The sequence below is a fragment of the Bos taurus genome, chromosome 9 (genome assembly GCF_002263795.3).
Source record: "Bos taurus isolate L1 Dominette 01449 registration number 42190680 breed Hereford chromosome 9, ARS-UCD2.0, whole genome shotgun sequence".
Taxonomy (NCBI): domain Eukaryota; kingdom Metazoa; phylum Chordata; class Mammalia; order Artiodactyla; family Bovidae; genus Bos; species Bos taurus.
This window is the reverse complement of record NC_037336.1, coordinates 40,491,349-40,513,099: the sequence shown is the minus strand read 5'-3', so window position 1 is coordinate 40,513,099 and position 21,751 is coordinate 40,491,349. Positions and strand designations below refer to the sequence as shown.

At 38.3% G+C, this 21,751-nt stretch overlaps 1 protein-coding gene across 3 annotated transcripts in view; it reads left to right on the top strand.

The window, feature by feature from the left end:
* Positions 1-21,751, top strand: part of FIG4 (FIG4 phosphoinositide 5-phosphatase) — a 172,260-nt gene that overhangs the window by 46,447 nt on the left and 104,062 nt on the right. For 2 of the 3 annotated variants that reach the window (XM_024996723.2, NM_001076014.1), the window contains exons 2-7: positions 790-888; positions 2,160-2,283; positions 9,940-10,096; positions 11,766-11,816; positions 17,298-17,446; positions 20,605-20,733. In XM_024996723.2, the coding sequence (XP_024852491.1) occupies positions 790-888; positions 2,160-2,283; positions 9,940-10,096; positions 11,766-11,816; positions 17,298-17,446; positions 20,605-20,733 (709 nt within the window). Of the gene's footprint in view, positions 1-789; positions 889-2,159; positions 2,284-9,939; positions 10,097-11,765; positions 11,817-17,297; positions 17,447-20,604; positions 20,734-21,751 lie in introns of those variants that run through there. The other variant, XM_059889772.1, reaches the window with a different exon arrangement.

The following is a 21,751-nucleotide window of genomic DNA, read 5'->3' as shown; positions in this document are numbered from 1 at the left end:
TTTTGAAGCAAAATATTATAAATATATTTTTCCTAATGGAGTTTTATGTATTTTCTTAAACACAGTATAAAAATGATTCATCTGGTTTGGGTTTTCTGAAAAGCATTTTCTTTGACTAGAGGATTTTTTTTCTGTATATTTGGTATTCATTTTATTCTCAGTATTCATTTAAGAAGACTGATGTGTTCAGGTATAATGCTCCAAGGAAGTGTTTCAGAAAATAAAGAATATTAATTATTTCCTGTAGCTTATCTATAAAAAGCCATTTCGGAAAGTACATTCATTTTAATTTTTTATTGGGACTTTGCAGCTGATTTTTACAGTTGCTGTATTAAAGTCATTTTTAGTCTTCTACAGAAAATGTATAAAGGTTTATTTGATAAAATATCAATATTTTAATAGCTATAATTGTCTAAGCATTCCTAATTATGTGTTGAGCTTTCTAATTCTTACCAGAGCTGCTGTTTCCTGGCAAAGTTTAAACATCAGTCCCCAGTCAGTTAGGTTAATCTCTGTATAATATAATTAAATTCATCTGACCTGGTTACTGGGTACATTTTAAATATCAGACTGCTAATCATGACACCACGACGAATATTTCAATTTTAAAGTTGACCTTTTAGAATCAGCCTTTCTTTAATCTGCCAGTTGTACTTAACAGAAATATTTCTTTTAAAAAGTAACCTGACTTAATTCATGTATTTAATGAGAAAAAAACCCAATTTATTATAAAATGTGTATAAGGCAAGCTGTCTTAAAAAAACTAATGACATTTCTTTTTCTTTATAGAGATACTTCCTAGTTGGGAGCAATCATGCAGAAACGAAATACCGTGTTTTGAAAATTGACAGAACAGAACCAAAAGATTTGGTTATCATTGATGACAGAGTAAGTATCTCAACAACCTGAATACAGACAGAAACCTTTGTACTTCTTGTTTAACGGATATGAAATATCCTTACAGCTTCTAGTGATGTATACTTTTTTTAATCATACGTCTAAATATGACAGTTTTTCATGGTTGGCTAGAATTTTTAATCTCTAATCTGGTTTCTAAAATTACTGAAGTCAGAAAGTTTGCCAGAATTACACTTTGCCCTTCATTTTGATTTTTTACGAAGCAAACTCTTTGGATAAGATAATGAATATATTTTCTTAAAGGGGTGCCATTTTAAGGATCTGATATAACTCTCAATTTGCAGCCACCAAAGAGATTATTTATTCTTCTTCTTTAATATGAAGCTCCTTGAAGTCAAAAAGGACTTCTCTACTGCAGACTTGTTATTATACTGCTAAAAGTGATTGGTAGGGTCACTTCTGATGACTTGCTAGAGAAATGTTAAGCTATTCTTATCTACGTGTCATATTATTCAGAGTTGGGACTTAATTCAGGTTGCACAAAAATATGAGGCTTTTAGTCAAAAGAGAAATATAGTAAGGTGGAATTGAACAGTTAATTTTAACTCTCAGGTGAGAGCAGCTAACACTTTGTGGTGAAGTTCCTGTCTGAATATTTCTGAATCTGTGTGGATTCCTGGTTTTTCAAAGGTATCAATAGCTGTAGTTTGGAACTCATTTTCACTAAGCTCTTTGGAAAACTAATTTCTATGTTATAATAATTTTGGGTATATTGTATTTTGTGACTTCCCATACTCTTGGGTATCATGGTCCTCCTTCGCCCACACACATAGCATCTGGCAGTATTTATTAATATGATGTAATGATACTTGGCTTTACTTGTGGGTAGGGGTGGCTGATTGGGGCTCTCTTTGAGAATCTAAGAAAAGCTATGGGCCTTCTCACAAAAATACACATATGCACATATCACCAAAACTTTGCATACAATTTTAAGGAGTTTATAGATTTCTTGAAACTTGTCTGTGGATTCCTCATACCTCTGAATCTCTGATCCAGAAGATAAGGTTTTGGTATACCTTTTAAGTACAGCAATGTGTGATCCAGTAACCACCCTTAATTAACTGCTAATGTTAAAAAATGTGTTGGCTTTTTAAATTGTAGCTTAGTCCTGCACTTTTATATACTTCTCTGTGAAATAGCTAATGATGTAAAGCTGTAGGAAACTTTTAATTTTCAGAGGTAAATAAATAATGAATCTAAAAATCAAACACAACCTTACAGATTAATTTGCTTATTTCTAGCATGTATATACTCAACAAGAAGTGCGAGAACTTCTTGGGCGCTTGGATCTAGGAAACAGAACAAAGATGGGACAGAAAGGCTCCTCGGGGTTATTTCGAGCTGTTTCAGCTTTTGGTGTCGTAGGTAAGAAAGGTGCCTCCCTCTTTCAACCTCTTTTTTTTCCCCCCTATAGAGACTACTTGATAGTTTGCAAGGCTCATATTTATATAGGTTTGTAAATGTGACCCACCTTCTGTGTCTTTGGTTATTTAAAACTGAATCATCTATCAACCAGGTATCAAACAGCCTTTATATAATATCTGCTATATGCCCAGGACTGTGCTCAGTTTTGTATAGGATATGAACAAATGTAGCGATGGTTTGGACCTCTAAGGAGTCTGGCTTGTCAAGAAATGAAAAAGTGAAAATTGGCTTGGACTTGTAAACGTCAGCTGGAAAAACAGATACAGGTAAAACCAGCTTTTAAATTAGAGGAGTTTCTCTCAAGGACATGCTGCAGTGTAAAGTGTCACAAGCCCCTTCTCTGAGCGACAACTGCTTTCTTACTCTCAGAGAAACTTTGTTCTCTAAAATCACAGAGAGTCGGAAACTTTGCTCTTTAAAATTGTGTCAGTGAGAAAGAACATCCCCCTGTCGCCTGGATGATCTAAGTCATTTTGACGCAGAGAGGCAGCCTCGGTTGACAAGGCGAGCGCCGAGCTTCAGATAAGGGCTTTCTGGACGCAGCCGACTGTAGCTCTGTACACTTTATTGCTTTCAAGGAAATGAGACTCCGAGTCCGCTTCACAGTCCAGACCTGATGTTTATCTCTTTACATTCAGTCTTCCTCTGGTTTGAGCCTCTTCATTTAAATTTTACCTAATCTCTTTCCCAAATCCTATAATAACGCCTTTACTTATTCATGAACAAGCATAGCAATGGCCTTGGCCTTTAAAGGAGTCCATGGTCCAGCTTGTGGGGCATTTCGGACATGCCCCGCGGTTCTTCTGGTGCGTTGTCCCTCGTGACAGTGGGTCAGAAAACCTATCTTTGCTCCTGGACTTGTCCCAGGGAGTCTTAGGATGATTGGATTGGACGGGGGCGGGGTGGGGGTGGGGGGGCTGGGGGTACAAAACCCAGTGCCCAGGAAACAACTCCAGGACTGGAATTTGGATCCCAGTTGTGTAGTCAATAGTAAATGCTGGAGATTGCGTAAGAGATAGACTACTTGGACCTGGAGTGGCCAGGAAAGATTTCCTGGAGAAGACAAGACTCAGGCTGGACCCTGGAGGAGAAGCAAGCTTGGGATGGATGTGGGGAAGGGAGGGGAGAGCTCCAGGAGGGGTGACGGCAGAAGCACCGGCATGAAGATGCCCACGGGTCCTGGAATGCTGGCAAGCGGTTGGTGAGGCCAGATCACTGGGGCCTTGGCAGCCAGGCAGAGGGCAGTTGTGTTTCAGCTTCCCTGTTGGCATGGCCGTGTTTCAAGTCTTCCCCCCACCGCCCCCCAACACAAAATTATCTTTCTGCTTCTTAAACCCGCTGAACTGTCTATAATATTTACTGAGTGGTGTCTGTAGATGTTAACCAAACTAATATGGACTGACCTGTGCTATATAGTTTCATAGTCTTAGGTTCATTTTTCTGATTAGCACTTTCTATTTGGTGAATGTGTACTTGTTGAGACTTTGATTATGCATATTCTGCGGTGTTTGAAGTTTGTTTTTCTCGATGTGCTCTCATAGCCCTTCATGTGGAATCCCTTTAGGTCCATTTTGTGTCTTAGGCAGCTGCCAGGGGAGGTCGAGAGTGGTCGGTATGATTAGTTTCTTCTGCATAGGACTGGAGCCTTCTGTGTACCTTCTGCTTAGTCTTGACAAATCCCTTGAGGTTTCATGTTTAATGGATGAGTGTTTAACGGATAACATGTGTGTGTTAGTGTATGTCAGGTGAGTTCATGTGTTTCAATTCCATATATTCCATACATGTAAATTCCACTTTAAGTGTTACTTAACTCTTAATCAAAGAAAAAAATCTAGAAATAAAGTGTCTTAAATACATTAGGCTTAATCAGATACTTAATAGGTTAAACTCATTTCTTTAAATACTAATACTTTCTTACAACTTTTGAAAAAATATAAATTTCCTAAGGTATATGTAATATTGAATGCCTAATTAGTCAGAGTTAAATATTCAAAATTGAACCTTCCTTGCTAATTAAGTATAATGAGTTGAAGATCAGTTGTGGGTGTGTGTGCTAAATTACTTCAGTCACGTCTAACTCTTTGCGACCCTGTGCGCTGTAGCCTGTCAGCTCCTCTGTCCATGGGATTCTCCAGGCAAGAATACTGGAGTGGGTTGCCATGCCCTCTTCCAGGGGATCTTCCTCACCCAGGGATTGAAGCCGGGTCTCTTATGTCTCCTGCATTGGCAGGCGGGTTCTTTACCACTAGCACCACCCGGGAAGCCCATTGAACTCTATTTTAAAATAGATGCCCTTGGGTATTTTGGAGTTGTATTGGATAGTTTGCTTTTTACATTAAGTGGCCTCTAGATGCTTTCCTCGGAGAAGGCAATGGCACCCCACTCCAGTACTCTTGCCTGGAAAACCCCGTGGATGGAGGAGCCTGGTAGGCTGCAGTCCACGGGGTCGCTAAGTCGGACACGACTGAGCAACTTCACTTTCACTTTTCACTTTCATGCATTGGAGAAGGACATGGCAACCCACTCCAGTGTTCTTAGCCTGGAGAATCCCAGGGACGGGGGAGCCTGGTGGGCTGCCGTCTGTGGGGTCTCACAGAGTCGGACATGACTGAAGTGACTTAGCAGCAGCAGATGCTTTCCTGGATTTCGCAGGGGGCACTAGTGGTAAAGAACCCGCCTGCCAATGTAGGGGATGCAGGAGACGTGGGTTCGATCCCTGGGTCAGGAAGATCCCCTGGAGGAGGGCATGGCAACCCACTCCAGTGTTCGTGCCTGGAGAATCCCATGGACTGAAGAGCCTGATGGGCTACAGCCCATAGGTCGCAAAGAGCTGGACACGACTGAAGTGACTTAGCATGCATGCACGCATGCAGATGGTGTACTGTGTTACTTTAATGGTACTTTGATCATTCTTCGCTGTTCTGGGCATATTTGCTTTTAGCAATATTCCTTGCCTCATTTTAAATTTATTGATAACTAAGCTTGTAAAACCATAGCTTTATTTTAATCCACAGATAACCAAGTTTATAGCCAAATAAATACTCATTTTATACACAGCTATTAATAAACTTTGGATGAGGACTGAAGATATTGCCATGTTTCTCTTAGGTGGCATTCTTAGATATTGTGGTACATTTCTATCACAATTTGAGGCCCTTTTGAGACTCTCCTTGGATGGTGAAGTCACAACAAGGTTGACTTGCCAGTAAAGTGACACAGTAATGTGCTAAGTAAGCATTTATTACTTTCGTGGAAATGCACTTTATTTATTCTAATTCAACCATGCTTAGAATCTTTGAAGAGTAAATAAGGACATAATAAAAGGCTATGATTTGTCTAGTATTGGCTAGACAAATGAGGGCTACTGAAATAGCAAAACGCAAAATAAGGGCAGCTGAAATAACAAAACACAAAATATTTAACCTTGGAAATATATGTAGTCTGATTGTCAGAATAAGACATGTGTGGACGGACTTGAATGGTGGTCTTCTGTTCTGCGGCCGAAGTATTTTCTCTCTCAATTTTTTCAGCATGCCCAATTTGTGAGTAGTATTTTTGCTGGACTGTTTAGAACTGTTACCATGGTTTAATTTAATTCACAGTCTATAAGAATCTAAAGCTATGCTTCTCAACTGTCTGCAGTAAAGGACCAGTCTTTTTTCCAGCAGTGTATCAAGATCAACACAAGAGCCTAAATGGGCATAACTTGTCATCAGCCTGGACCACATGTGACTCACCACATAAGTTCATAATATCCAAACTAGTCTTGTCTGTTCCAGGCAGGCTCGTTGATGATGAACTCTGATGTTCCTGAGCCCTCCCTTTCAGTTCGTTTGCGTTTCTTTCCATGGACGGCTACTGAAAGCTCATGGACCGTCTCTGGTCCCTAGACATGGATTGGGCCTGCCCTGTAGCTGTGGTGCCCATTTGTGACTTGTTCCATTGTGGCTTGACAGCCAGGAGGTTTGGGAGACCACCAGATAGGTCGTGAGCATTGCTCACCCAGTTTTGTTTTTTTTGTTTTTAAGCTCCTGCCTGTGACACACTACAGAAGGCAAATCTGCAGAGTCAGAAAATCAATCAGTGGGCGCCAGGTGCTGGGGGTGGGAAGGGTGGATGGACATCGGAGGAGCCTGAGGGGGTGTTTTTGGAGTGATGGGAATATTATGTTGACCTCAGCAGTGGTTCCAAGACTGTGTGAAAGTGAAAAGCGTTAGTCGCTCTCACTCAGTTTGTGATGTGGTCCTGGGATGTTTGGGTGGAGGCCTGTAGTCCTTACTACTCTCGGTACTCTGACCATCCAGTTCCTTTTGGTATATGTCCTTTTTCTGCCTGTGTCACCAGTGAGAGGAAACGCTTGTAAGCTGCTAGTAGGCTGAAGGGGAGTGGTAGAGTATGTGTCTTCATAGTAGACTACGTGATGGGCTTGGTTGCTCTTTAAAGGAGCAGCCTTAGAAACAGATTGCAGAGTCAAGAGGAGGGGAAAATGGCAATGCTGTGGGCCTCGACTCGTGAGGGACGATAGACTTGGTGTTAGAGTGTCACTTCGGTCCCCTGTGGTTTTTGATACGTCTCTGTCAGAGTGCAGAGAGGCTCTGAAGACAGTGACGAGCTGACAAGGTGACCCAACAGGATACTGCCCTCTTCCCTGTTGGTGAGCCTGTGGGATCCTCTCCAGCCCCCAGAACGCCACAGCACTCCATCCTCTCACACTGCCCCTTTTTATTTACTTTGCTTGGTGTCCATCACAAACGACACAGCCGGCCTTCTCTACTTGGAGAAAAAGAAGTCACTTTTGCATGATGACCGTCGTCTAGGCTTCTGGGAAGAACTTGGGGAAATTGGTCTGGGATCAGAAGTGCATAGAATGAAGATGAAAAAACTTGTCCTGGTTTCTCATGTGTTAAAATGATGATGAGGCTGACTTTTGACAGAGGTCTGTGCCAGACTGAAGCCTTTTAACTGTTGGCTGTATTTGATGGGAACCTTTAAAAAAAAAAAAAGAGTGACATTTCCAATTAGTAGTAAAAAGAAAATAATCTCATAATATGCAAAAAGCACTTATGCTGGTAGAGAGTGTTCTTTTGTACAGTATATTTATTAAAAATATAAAGGGATATGTAGGATGAAATAGTCTAGAATTGAAAACATAAAATTAAAATTCAATTGGAATGCAGGTTGGGGGAACTTATCACAGAGAGGTTTTTTCCTTATATAAAAAATACATAACAAGAACAAAAGGAAAACTGATTTGTCTTGGAAATATTTATTACTTAAACTCAATTAGATTCCCTTTTTGGGTTTTTATGCTGCTTCCAGGACCCTTGATTTTGTAGGTTTTGGCCTTCCTAAAGGATAACTGCTTCCTAACTTGCTTTTAATGAGATTGACATTAAGCTTTATTTCCTATTTTATGTCCTTCAGCTTTAGTCAGGGAATTTTGAGCTAGTCTACAAGTGAAAGTAGCCAAACATGACATGAAAGTCATGTTTGACTCTTTGTGACCCTATGGACTGTAGCCCACCAGACTCCTATATCTGTGGAATTCTCCATAATACTGGGGAGTGTGTTGCCATTTCCCTCTAGTGGGGAGGAGCACAAATGAACATTTAAAAAAAATGCACTTTGTGGCTCTCCAAAATATTTTAATAGCAGTAACGTGGTTCATTTGGAGAAGGCAATGGCACCCCACTCCAGTACTCTTGCCTGGAAAATCCCATGCACGGAGGAGCCTGGTAGGCTGCAGTCCATGGGGTTGCTAGGAGTCGGACACAACTGAGTGATTTCACTTTCACTTTTCACTTTCATGCATTGGAGAAGGAAATGGTAACCCACTTCAGTGTTCTTGCCTGGAGAATCCCAGGGATGGGGGAGCCTGGTGGGCTGCCGTCTATGGGGTCACACAGAGTCGGACACGACTGAATCGACTTAGCAGCAGCAGCAGCAGCAACGTGGTTCATTAAAATCCTTATGGTATCTTTCAGTTAAGTATTTTGGCTCATTTACATTAATACGTTCAATTACTAATCTCAACTAAGAATAACACGGCAGAGACTATGGGTATTTGCCAATTCTAGAGCAAAAATTTATAGCCCCAAGATTCTAGCTCAGACTTTATAGAGTGCAACACTCGGAGAGAGAGAGAGAGAGGGCAAGTGCAAGTGGGACTCCCACATGCACACACAGGAAAGTTAGTTTTGAAAAAACATTAGGCTGTATGTGTAAGAGCCTTGGCTGAGTTTTTCTTTCAGTGCTTTGGATAAGTTGCCCCACAGCCTTCTGGCCTCCGTTGTTTCTGGCAGGAAGTCAACTGTGTGTGACCATTATCTGACTCCCGCAGTGAGTGAGCTGGGGTGACGGGATCCGGTATCTGTACTGGGGTAGAGCCTCACTCTACAAGTAAGAGCCGGTAGAAGAAAGGAGCCCCTGGTGTCAGGTGTGCTTGCCTGGAATAAAGAATTTGCAGCACAGAGCTGGAGGGGATGAGAAACGCTGGTGGCCTGCACCTCCTGAGCAGAAACCAGGGCCCTAGACTGAGAGCTGGGGAGGGGAGAGCGGGTACTGTCTTTGGGGACACCTGCTGGGAAGTAGACACCCGTTAACACTGAATTGGGAGAAGGGTATAGGGAAGGAAGCAAGCTATGGTTCGGATGCCACAGACTGGCTGATCTTTCCAAGATCTAGTAGATTGTTTTGAATTAATGTTTCTCCATTTGCTGTATGCCATTAGGAGAATTTCCAGAAACTCTCAGTGTTTTGTTTTTATAATTTTCACCAGTCACTGGGGAGAGGGTCTGCTGAGCTCCTCACATAGCCGGTTCACCAATACAGTATACTAACGCATATATATGGAGTTTAGAAAGATGGTAACAATAATCCTGTATACGAGACAGCAAAAGAGACACTGATGTATAGAACAGACTTTTGGACTCTCTGGGAGAGGGAGAGGGTGGGATGATATGGGAGAATGGCATTAAAATACGTGTAATATCATATATGAAACGAGTCGCCAGTCCAGGTTTGATGCACGATACTGGATGCTTGGGGCTGGTGCACTGGGATGACCCAGAGGGATGGTATGGGGAGGGAGGAGGGTTCAGGATGGGGAACACATGTATACCTGTGACGGATTCATTTCGATATTTGGCAAAACCAATACAATATTGTAAAGTTTAAAAATAAAATTAAATTAAATAAGCAGTTGACAATAAAAAAAAAAAAAAGAAGTGTGCCCCTCTCCCTCCCCCCAACCACCGAGAGAATTCATTTTAACTCCCAAAGCAAAAGTTCTGGGAGCCAGAACATTTTTAACCAAGACTGTATGGTAACTAGTGTGTAGTTGGGATTTTAGCGTTACTGAACCTTAACACGTATGGTCTTCTTATAATCAAATTGTTCAGAGTAGTATTTTTAAGTGAGATAAATATTTCTAGAGAATAATTCTAAAACAGCTGAAAATTTGTATGGCTGTAAATCAGAGAAATAATAAAGCAGGAAATATGTCAAAGTCTTTTCGCCTTTTAAATATGTATCTGAAAGCATTGCTAAGTTTAGGAGATGTATTTATCTTTCTGTTTTGTTGTTGTTGTTGTGTAGGTTTCGTCAGGTTTTTAGAAGGCTATTATATTGTGTTAATAACCAAAAGGAGGAAGATGGCAGATATTGGCGGTCATGCAGTATATAAGATTGAAGATACAAATATGATCTATATACCCAATGATTCTGTGCGGATTAGTCATCCTGATGAAGCTAGGTATGTACTGACAGTAACTGCTGTTTTTGTATCTGTAGACCAATTGAAAATCAAAATATAGTCGATAGATTATAAATGTTAAAATGTAAATACAGGCTCAGAATGCTACAGCTTTTGTTCAGGCGCTATTGAAGACCCTGCATTATGATAATTGATTTGGGCAAGAATCAATAATGGCTGCTAAAACCATCAGATGAGAGGTTATTGTTGACATACTGTACTTCATGAATGTCTCAACATACTGTACTTCATGAATATTTTTATTATTTACAAAGAGAAAAAAATGATAAACACACTTAACCAAATGATCAAACTTGGCACCACCAATAATGAGACAAAACTGACATTATTTGCCTCTTAATATGAAGCAGTGGGAAGGACACCACTAGCCTGTGTAGTTTTCTTACTAAAAATATTTAAATTGAATCTAAGCATGATAAAAATATTTAAATTGGATCTAAGCCTGAGGAAAATAATCAGACAAATCCATACGTGGGACTTTCTGTAAGACAACTGGCCCAGACCCTTCAGGAATGTCAGGAAGAGCCAGAGAGTAAGATTTTAGAATAAACATGACAAAGTGCAGGACTTGAATTTCTGTTGGATCCTGGGTTAAAATATGTGCACAATGTGTACACACACAGGCACAGAGCTTTAAAGGACTTTACTGGAATGGTTTTATATGAACTATATACTAGAAGCATCGGATCAGTGTTAAATTTTGAGTGTATAGTGACATTGTGGTTATTTAGGAGATTGTCCTTGTTCATAGTAGTTGCGTAATATTAAGATATATAATTTTAGGACTGTCATCATATCTGCTTACTGTAAATGGTTTAGAAAAATAAAATGTACTTGTGTATTTAAAGACAGAGAATGTATGTATGTATAAGGAGAAATATTTAACAGTGAATTCAGGTGAAGGACATACTGCTATTCATTATACTATTTCCCCTCACCCCTAATTTTTCTATGCATTTGAAAGCTTCAAAAAGTTTTTTGGGGAAATGATTGGAAACTTGGGCGTATGGGGAAAGACTGTTAATAAATAATACATTGATAGAGAAAATGCTAGAATTGGTTTGATATTATAAAGACTCAAAATGGAACAAAGTTAGGCATGTTTGAATTTTTAGGGAAGATAGCAGCTTAGGTTTTAATTACACTTTGTACCTTTATAGTGTTGTTCTAGAACATGAACCAGAATTTAAAGGTGAGGTGGTTTTATTGCTTAAAACCTTCTTAGATAGTGGTTTTCTGGAACTTTGTGACACTATCTTTGATGTTTGGAAGTGGGGTAAAAAAATAATTTTGTTTCAGACAAGAGTAAGAGTTTAGCAGATAAAGTTGAATTTTGTCTTATACTAACTGAAAAAAATTATTTCATGTAGTTTTCTGTCATTTTTTCCCAGTTTTATTGAGATAAAATTGACATATACCACTGTGCAAGTTTAAGGTGTTCAGCATAATGATTTGACGTATGTATATTGTGAAATGATGACCACGATAGGTGTAGTTAGCATCCATCATCTCATAAAGACACAATAAAAAGAACATTTTTTTTCCTGTGATGAGAACTTTTAGGATCTACTCTCTTAACTTTCATATATATCATAGCAGCGGTAACTGTAGTCATCATATTGTTAACTATAGTAATCATTTTTTTAAGGTATCTACGAATATTCCAAAATGTGGACCTATCCAGCAATTTTTACTTTAGGTAAGTTTGAGCTTAGTTTTACTCCTGTCAGTCTCTTAAATGTTTATATTATTTCCTACAGGGTAAAAAGAGAATCAGAGGACACAGTAGTACTTTGATTATTCTTTTTTAAAAAAATAGCCAAATCTTTTCATCTGAAATAATATAAATACAAGTATTCCTCCTTTAAAAAATCTAATTTTTAAAATTTTGAATGGATAAATTAAATGGTAATTATTCTTACTATGAACAATCATCTTTTCATTATGATTTTAAAGAAATACTTTTATTTTATAATTTTTTTTGAGTTTGAAGATATTTATACTTCTGAAGTTTTCAATATTATCATTATCTCTGAAACAGGAAAATTTAAAATTCCTGCATCCTTTATTCAAATGAGAGTGGCAATAATAATTTAAAATTATACACTGATCTTTTATTTTTTACATAAGAGCAAATTAAAGATTGAAGAAATTAAATTACTTACTCCTGTAGGACTGGCAAGAAGCACTCTATTAATAATTTTATTGCCAGTTCTCAAATATACATTTTCATCTAGTACACCAAATAGAAAATGTCACAAGGTACTAAATCTAAAGATTAGCACATAAACACACAGTTGTTGAATTAATTAAGGGCCAAACTGTAAAACATTAACAAAATAAATATTGAAAATCATGTCTATTTCTGCAAATTTTAAAAATTTTTATTGGAGTATAGTTGATCTACAATATTGTGTTAGTTTCTGCTGTACAGCAGCATGAGTCAGCTGTATGGGGGAGGGGATATGTGTATCTACTCTGTTTTTTTTAAAGATTCTTTTCCCATATAGGCCATTACAAAGAATTGGTCATAGATATAGAAAACAAACTTATATTGCTAAGGTTAAGTGTGGAGAGGAATAAATTGGGAGATTGGAATTGACATACATACCCTATTATATGTAAAATAGACAACTAATAAGGACTTACTGTATAGCACAGGGATCTCTACTCAATACACTGTAATGGCTTATTTTGTGATTTTGAATTACAAAAATTAAATCTGCATTGTCTATATACAGGGAGGTGGGAGGGGGATTCAGGATTGAAAGGGACACATGTATACCTGTGGTTGACCCATGTCAATGTATGGCAAGAAGCATCGCAATATTGTAAAGTAATTATCCTCCAATTAAAATAAATAAATTTTTTAAAAGTCTGTATGTAGAGTTGTAACCGTTTCACAGTTTTCAGTTAACAGTCTAGTAAAAGGTAAAAATAAACTCAAAATAGGGAGAACTTTTGCAGTACCAACATATTGTTGTTGGCATTGTAAATTAATAATTTTCCTGGGGAGGAATGTAGCATCAAGTATGTATGAAAATATATCTGAAGAAAATAAATCAGGAGGGAAAATATTAGTCCCTGTTTGTAAAGGCACCAGCTTTACAGATAGCGTCTCTATCGTGGCCCAAACAAGCAAACCAACCAATGCAGGGACAACCCAAATATGGTGAATTGAAAAATAAGCAATAAATTATGGCAGAGCATCCTGGGAGAGTGTTATACCATCACTGAAGTGACCAATATGTAGGCCAGGTATATAGCAAGTTATTATGCTGCATGGAGAATTCTGTCACTTACAACGTCCAAGGTAAAATGTAGAACACAAAATCGCAATCAGTGGACTTGGGTCATAGGACTAAGAGGACCCAGAGTGTTGTAGCCGTTGGCATTATGTACTGTTAGGGTGCTTTGCATTATTTTAAATTTATTTTTAAACTCTTAATATAGTTAACCATTTATTTATTTATGAAATAAAAACGTTTACTATGTAGAGTGGATTATGTCTTCATGATGTGAAACTGAAGAAAGTTAATTAATTTAGCAATAGTATAGTGAAGGGCTTCTAAAGAAATAATTTTCACTTCCACGAATGTTTATTGAAAGTATATTTCCATTGTATTTGTCTCCATCATTTGCTTTCCAGCCATTATTGCTTAATTGTTTATAGTCTCTGAGGTATTACTGAAGCTCAGTGGAGCTCAGCTGTTAGAAGGGATTTCTCCTTCATGGTTTTCAAGTTCATCTGCATTCTCCTACTGAGTTCTTATCAAGTTATCCCATAAGTAAAAAATACGAGGTTAAAGACTTTAAAAAAGGTTGTATTACATTAAGATTCAGCTAGGATAAATCAGTTGTTTTAAATAGGAGAAGTTGATTGTTAAAAGTAAAAGCCCAGTTTCTCACCCTGCCCCCAGCTTTATTGAGATATTACTGACATCTGTAAGTTTAAGTCGTACAACGTGATGACTAGATACATGGATGTATCACAGAATGATTACCACAGTGTTAGTTAACACCTTCATCCCATCACACAGTTGTGATTTTTGTGTGTGTGTACTGATAACACTTGATTTACTGCCTTAACACATTTCAAGCACATAATTCAGTGTTGTTGTTTTTTTTTCATTCTTTTTTTTGTTTTGTTTTAAATTTATTTATTTTAATTGGAGGCTAATTACTTTACAATATTGTATTGGTTTTGCCATACATCAACATGAATCTGCCATGGGTGTAATTACAGTTACCATGCTGTATGTTAGATAACCAGATCTTATTTATCTTATGGCTAAGAGTTTGTACTCTTTGACTGATAGTTCTCCATTTCCCCCAGCCACTGGCAACTACCATTTTTTTTATATACCCTATATTTTATTTATCTGTTCCTTTGTTAATTTATTAATGTGTTCATTTGTGGTTGTTGCCTCATCTGGGTATTTTGATTAATTCTACAGTGAGCATGGGGGTGCAGATAGCTCTTTGAGATGGTGATCTTTTTTCTTTTGGATATATAACCAGAAATGGGATTTCTGGATCCAATGGTAGTTCTGCTTTTAATTTTTAAGGAACTGCTATTTTATTTTCCATAATGGCTGCACCAATTTATGTTCCCACCAGCAGTGCAAAGAGTTCTCTTTTCTCCACATCCTTGCCAACCCTGCCGTTTCTTGTTTTAATAATAGCCATTCTAATAGGTATGAAGTGATATCTCATTGTTGTCTTGATTTGCATTTCCCAATGTGATGTGAGCATCTTTTCATGCATTTATTGGCCATTTGTGTGTCTTCTTTGGGGAAATGTCTATTCAAGTCATTTGCCCATTTTAAAATTGGATTATTTGTTTGTTGTTGAGTTGTATGAGTTCCTTATGTATTTTGGCTGTCAACCCATTAACAGTTAGGTGGTTTGCGAATATTTCCTCCCATTCAAAAAGTCGCCTCTTTATTTTCTCACTCACTCTTTCTCTGTGCAAAGCTTTTTATTTTGATGTTTCATTTGTTTGTTTTTGCTTTTGTTGCTTGCACTTTTGGTATCATGTCCAAAAATAATATTTGTGAAGACCAATGTCAAGGAGCTTTTCCCTGTGTTTTCTTTTATTTGTTTATAGTTTCAGGTCTTACATTTAAGTCTTTAATCCATTTTGAGTGGATTTTTGTGAGTGGTGTAAGACAGGGGTCCAGTTTCATTCTTCTGCAGGTGTTTGTCCAGTTTTCCTAACACATTTATTGAAGAGACTATCCTTTCTCCATTTGTCTTTTGGAAAAGGGGTTGTCAGTCACTCAGTCATGTCCAACTCATTGAGACCCCATGGACTGTAGCCCGCCAAGCTACACTGTGCATGGAATTATCCAGGCAAGAATACTGGAACAGGTGGCCATTCCCTTCTCCAGGGGATCTTTCCAACCCGGGGATCAAACCTGGGTCTCCTGCATTGTATTGCAGGTAGATTCTTTACTGTCTGAGCCATCAGGGAAGCCCATCCTTTCTCCATTCATCTTTTTGGCTGCCTGGTCAAAATTTAGTTGACTGTATCCGAGTGGTTTTATTTCAGGCTCTCAATTCTGTTCCATTGGTCTGCTGCTAAGTCACTTCAGTCGTGTCTGACTCTGTGCGACCCCATAGACGGCAGCCCACCAGGCTCCCTTGTCCCTGGGATTCCCAGGCAAGAACACTGGAGTGGGTTGCCATTTCCTTCTCCAATTGGTCTAGGTGTCTTTTTTATCTTGTAACATGCTGTTTTGATGCTGTAACTTTGTGATGAAGTTTGATACCTCCAGCTTTGTTCTTCTTTCTTAAGAGTGCTTTGACTATTAGGAGTCTTCTGTGGTTCCATACAAATTTTAGAATTGTTTTTTTCTATTCCTGTGGAAAATGTAATTGGAGTTTTGATACAGATTGTATTGAATCTGTAGATGGCTTTGGGTAGTATGGTTATTTACACAGTATTCTTCTGTTTCATGAACACTGGGTTTCTCTTATGGCTCAGCTAGTAAAGAATCTGTCTGCAATGTGGGAGATCTCGGTTTGATCCCTGGCTTGGGAAGATCCCCTGGAGAAGGGAAAGGCTACCCAATCTAGTATTCTGGCCTGGAGAATTCCATGGACTATATAGTCCATGGGGTCACAAAGAGTTGAACACGACTGAGCGACTTTCACTCACTCCATGAACACTGGATACCTTTCCATTTATTTGAGTCTTATTCGTTTATTTTATTCATGTCTTATAATTTTCAGTATATAGATCTTTTACCTCTTTGGTTAAATTTATTGCAAAGGTTTTTTTATGCTCTTGCATATGGGATTGAGAAACCAACTTCTTAATACAGTTTTTATCTCTCTGAGATCAGACGCTAATAAAATTAATGGCTCTATCAAGAAAATGTGGTAGATTTAAATTTAACAGATTAAATAAAAATCAATTTCAAATTATATTAATAAACTAAAGAAGAAATAATAATGTGTGAGAATCTGAAGTTGTAACCATTTTAAAGTATGACTAGAATACTTTCAAATTTGTATAACTTAAGAAATTCTAGATACTGTCTAAAATTCTGTGCTAAAAATATATAGCTTAAGATACTTATAAAAGTTGATTTTGTGCAATTTTATTTGCACAGACTTATAATTTTTTTAATGACATGCTTCTCAAACATGTATCACTCTAGTGGCTTGTGTTATTCACTTATTCTTATTTTATTACTAAATAAATTATGGTGCCACCTTTAGTAATTAATATAATTATTTTCATTCAGGTAAACTAGAGTACAGACCTTGTATAATACTATTAGAGTGGATATTATAGCATTTTTAATAGTCCATTTAGATAAATATAAAAGTGTGACTTTGTTATACAAAACTATGAAGTTAGATTAATTTCAGTGTGAAGCACAAAGTGCATATGCAAATCAGTGAATGTAGGTTACTAACATTTTATTGTGTATTTCTAGTTATGCAAATGCCTAAGTCGTGTAATGATTTTTAAATTTCCAATTATATTCATGATTTACTATGTTTAAGGTGCTTATTTGAACAACATCGCTTCTGTTGTTGGTGCTAACTAATTCAGTTCATAATTAGGTGCTAACTAATTTAGTTCATAGGTTTTAATTCCTTCTGGGAGCCAAGATTATGAAATATGTTTTGCTTTTCTAATTCTTATTAAGCTTTCTCTTCTCAGTTATAGCTATGATTTGTCCCACTCACTTCAGTATAATCTCACAGTCTTACGAATGCCCCTGGAGATGTTAAAGTCAGAAACCACCCAGACTCGCCAGGAAAGTTTCGACATCTTTGAAGATGAAGGATTGATTACACAGGGTGGAAACGGTAGGTGGTTTTCAGCACATCCAATATATGTTAATGTGACATCTATGAAATGGCATCTCATTAAATTCACTCACATTTCCTTCATATTTCTCCTTTCTTATTTGTTCTTTGTCTTTTCATGTAGTTGCTTCAGATATATGAATTCATATAAATGAATTCATTTTTATAGAGATCATGGTGGTGGTTTAGTCGCTAAGTCTGCCAGGCTCCTCTGTCCATGGGATTCTCCAGGCAAGAATACCTGAGTGGCTTGTCATTTCCTTCTCCAGGGGATCTTCCCGACCCAGGAATTGAACCTGGGTCTCCTGCATTGCAGACAGATTGTTTACTGCCTGAGCTACCAGGGAAGTCCAGAGATCATGTATCACCAAATTGATTTCATTTGTGGGCAAGGCAGAAAATTGTATGCTGATGTTTTCTAGCAAAATTTTATGCACCTTTTATGGAATTCATTCAACTTTAGTCTTTGGCTGGAGAATTTTCTTTTTAAATATTGAAGAATACACACCACCACCTATTTTTCTTTATAGAGACCAATTGTGTATAACTTGAATTGTAGAAAAAAGTTACCCTGGGTTTCCTGTTGCAGCCTAGACATTTATGTATCATATCTCTAATCCTCATAAAAAGCTACTCAGGAGGTGTAATGCTGCTTTCAAATAAATACATGATAAGTAGGAGGCCGAGACCTAGAGGTTAAGATCACAAGGCCAGTGTCCAGAGGAACCCTTGCAGAAGGTCAGAGGCTGTTCTGACATGATTGGTCTCAGTTTGACCCACCTGTCCCTCCCACAGCCTGCTTCTGTCAGGACTGTTGTGGGGTTACTGCAGGACCTGTGTGTGACTGGTCTAGGGTGACCCTGGGGATCTGGGACTGACCAGCCACACAGCAGAATGGATACCTTTATCTCTAGATTTAGGGATTGGTCTAGCACTCTAAGGCCAGAGACATTGCCAGAGTGAATGTTGTGAAGGCATTGCTTCAAACTTAAAGTTAAGACAGTTTAGCTGAATTGGCCTTACTGTGGAAACGAAAAGTCAGTAGTGTCTTTGGGTCCCTTCCTCAGTGCCACTTCTGTGACAGTGATGAAGATGTGGGTGCAGAGGTCGAAGGTAAGTTCCAGAAGGTTTGTCCTTGCAGGACACTCGGGAAGAGGCTGTGCTCTGTTAGCCTTTTGCCAGAAGTTCTGGTCCACTCTAAGAAGACTGAGACTTACTTCAACTGAATGCCATCTCTGTTCATCGCCTTTGACTCTTGTTCATTTATTAGATTGACTGTCACTTGAGCTAAAGCAAAACCCTGTGCACCCTCCCTACCCCAAAACATCTAGATCACAGAAATTTGCTGTGGTTCATCTGAATTGTGATCTTTGCCACTCGAGGCAGGTGGAGGGTAAGATAATGTGTACCTGAGTATTTGTCACATCATTTCTTCTAAATATTGTGCTTAGTGATAGAAAAGCTAAAAGCATTAGTAAGTATGCAGTGTGTGTCATCTCCCATGTGAATCTGAATATCTGTACTGAGATCTGAATTAAGACTCCAAAAGCTACCTAACTTTTTACTATCGCTCGAGCAGTTCTGCTTGATAGATATGAATAAACTGTGTATTAGGTTTTTATGACTGCTGTAAGAAATTTCCACAAATTAAGTGACTTAAAACTATACACATTTATTATCCTACAGAAGTCAAAAGTCCAAAAGAGATCTTGGTGGGCTAGAGTTAGAGTGTTGGTAAGGCTGCATTTCTTTCTTGAGACCCTAAGGAAAAAGCCATTTCCTTGCCCTTTCCATCTTCAGAGCCAGCAATGGCTGGCCGAGGATTGCCCACATGACGTCACTCTGACACTCTCACTCCCGTTCCCCTCTTTCACGCACAATGCCCACGTGATTACAGTGGGCCCTCTTGGACAATTCAGAATAGTCTGCCCATCTTAATTAGCAACCTTAATTCCATCTGCAGCTTTAATTTCTCCTTGCCACATGACATAACTTACTCACGGGCTCTGGTGATTAGAACATAGATATTTTTCTGTGGGGAAGGGACGCATTATTCTCCTACTACACAGGGAGAAACTGATAGGAAAGAGAAAGTGAGGGCAAAAGTTGTCTGCGTAGGTAGAAAAGGAAAATAATACATTTTTAAAAAAGTCTCTAACGTGTCAGGCAGCATGTTAGTCACTTTGCATATATTATATATTTTTTTAATCTGGATTATATCTCTGAGGTGAGTGGTATCATCATTTTACAGTTTAGAAAATTGAGGTTCTGAGATGTTATGTAACTTGCCAAAGGTCACAGAGCTGGTAAGTGACTAAGACGGGACTCCTTTCCATTATTCATACTCAATGTAATGTCATTGAAGGGGCAGAGAAGGCTTACTTTTTATAAATAAAACCAAAGGGTATTTGTCAGAGTATATATAAACACTCTTAACATACATGTTTTGAGAAGAAAAATAGTACTGATTGTCTCTAAGCAGAACTGTTACAATCTTTTAAGCCATTACTTGTATACTTATTTCTTATTTTGTACTTTATATAAGTTTTGTAAAACTTACTGATATTTAGTAAATTTATCTGGATATCCTGAAATGATGCTTGATGAAATTAATTTTGTCATATCAAAAAAGCTTGATGTAATAACTACCACTTATGGAATTATGAGTAAGACACGAGACTTGTTCTGAGCATTTCATGTGCATTATCAACTTGCCTTTACAACAATCACGCGAAAGGGGCATGCAAGAGCAAACGGGGCACTGAAATAAGTGACCCTCTTGGTCACACCTGTCACCCTGCTGGCGAGGCAGAGCTCTGATGTGGACCCAGCACTGTGACACCAGAGCCATGCTCCTAGTCACTGCTCCTGCTGTCTGTCAGCCTCATTCATGTATTTGTACGTGTGTCCTTAATTTCCCAGTTGCTTGCTTTTCTCTAGGTTCAAAACTCTCATAGATCAGAAAAATGTGTTTTTTCTTTAACTTTGTACAGGATCAGCACAGTGTTCTGGGCAATGAGATGAGTTATATCCACTGAAAACAGCAGTGAGATTTATCAGACATTTTGAAATTAAAAAACAAAAGTTTAAGAGCTTAAAAATGAATTGAATGTCAACCAATTTCCTTATCTTCCTGATACCAACTCTTATTTTTTCAGGTGTATTTGGGATCTCTAGTGAGCCTTACATGAAGTACGTGTGGAACGGCGAACTTCTAGATATAATTAAAAATACTGTCCATCGTGACTGGCTGCTATACATTATTCATGGATTCTGTGGGCAGTCAAGTATCCTTTTTTAAAGCATTAAGATATTATTAAATTTATGCTATAACATTTGTAGAAAGCTGTATATGAATTATACGATCATTATAATTATCTGTGCATCCTGCAGATAGATTACAATTATGCTTTCTGTGTGGTTGAAATACAAAGGAATGCAGATCTATTATGTCTACAGACAGGTAAATAATAAGGAAGAAAATGTTCTGGGCCCAGAAAGTGCTGTGGGTAGTAAGTGTCATTCTTACCTAAGAGCAGGAGCAGAATCGCTAACCGGAGGGGAGGATGGGGCCAGGCTCATAGGAAGAGTTGAACTTGGCTTGACTTGATCAAGAAGCAGGCCTCAGCAGTGAGACTGTGGGCTGGGGAAGCATCATGAGTGTAGAGGTGGAAAAGTTTATGGGAGTGTACTTGTGGTTTGTGTATACAATGCCTGGGAGGCGCAATGGGGTGGAAAGGAGATGGGTTAGGGAGGAGTCAGACTGCCAGTCACCAGATTACTTTGATGGTCGGATGAAGGACTTTTGGTTTGGTGCTAGAATTTTTGAAAGTTTTTTTCAAATGGTAACATACAAATTAGTACTTAGGAAGCTTGGGTGGGTAACCATTTTCAAAGTGTGTTGGTCACTCCATAATGTCCCACTATTTGTGACCCTGTGGACTGTAACCCTCCAGGCTCCTCTGTCCATAGAATTCTCCAGGCAAGACTGGACTGGATTGCCATTTCCTCCTGCAGGGTATCTTCCCAACCCAGGGATCAAACCTGGGTCTCCTGCATTGCTGGTAGATTCTTTACCATCTGATCCACCCTAGACCAAGGGACATGCATTAGGACAAGATTGCAGTGGTTCAGGCATAATGTAATGAAGATCTGGATTGAGAAGAGTCATAATAGATTAAATAGACATAGGTTGAGCTTGGTATTAAGCTGGTAAATCAATCTTATAAATATCATTTGTTGTTTTATTTGATTTCTAGGTATAGTGAATGTGTTCTTATGAGGCTTAAGAAGGCAATGTCTACT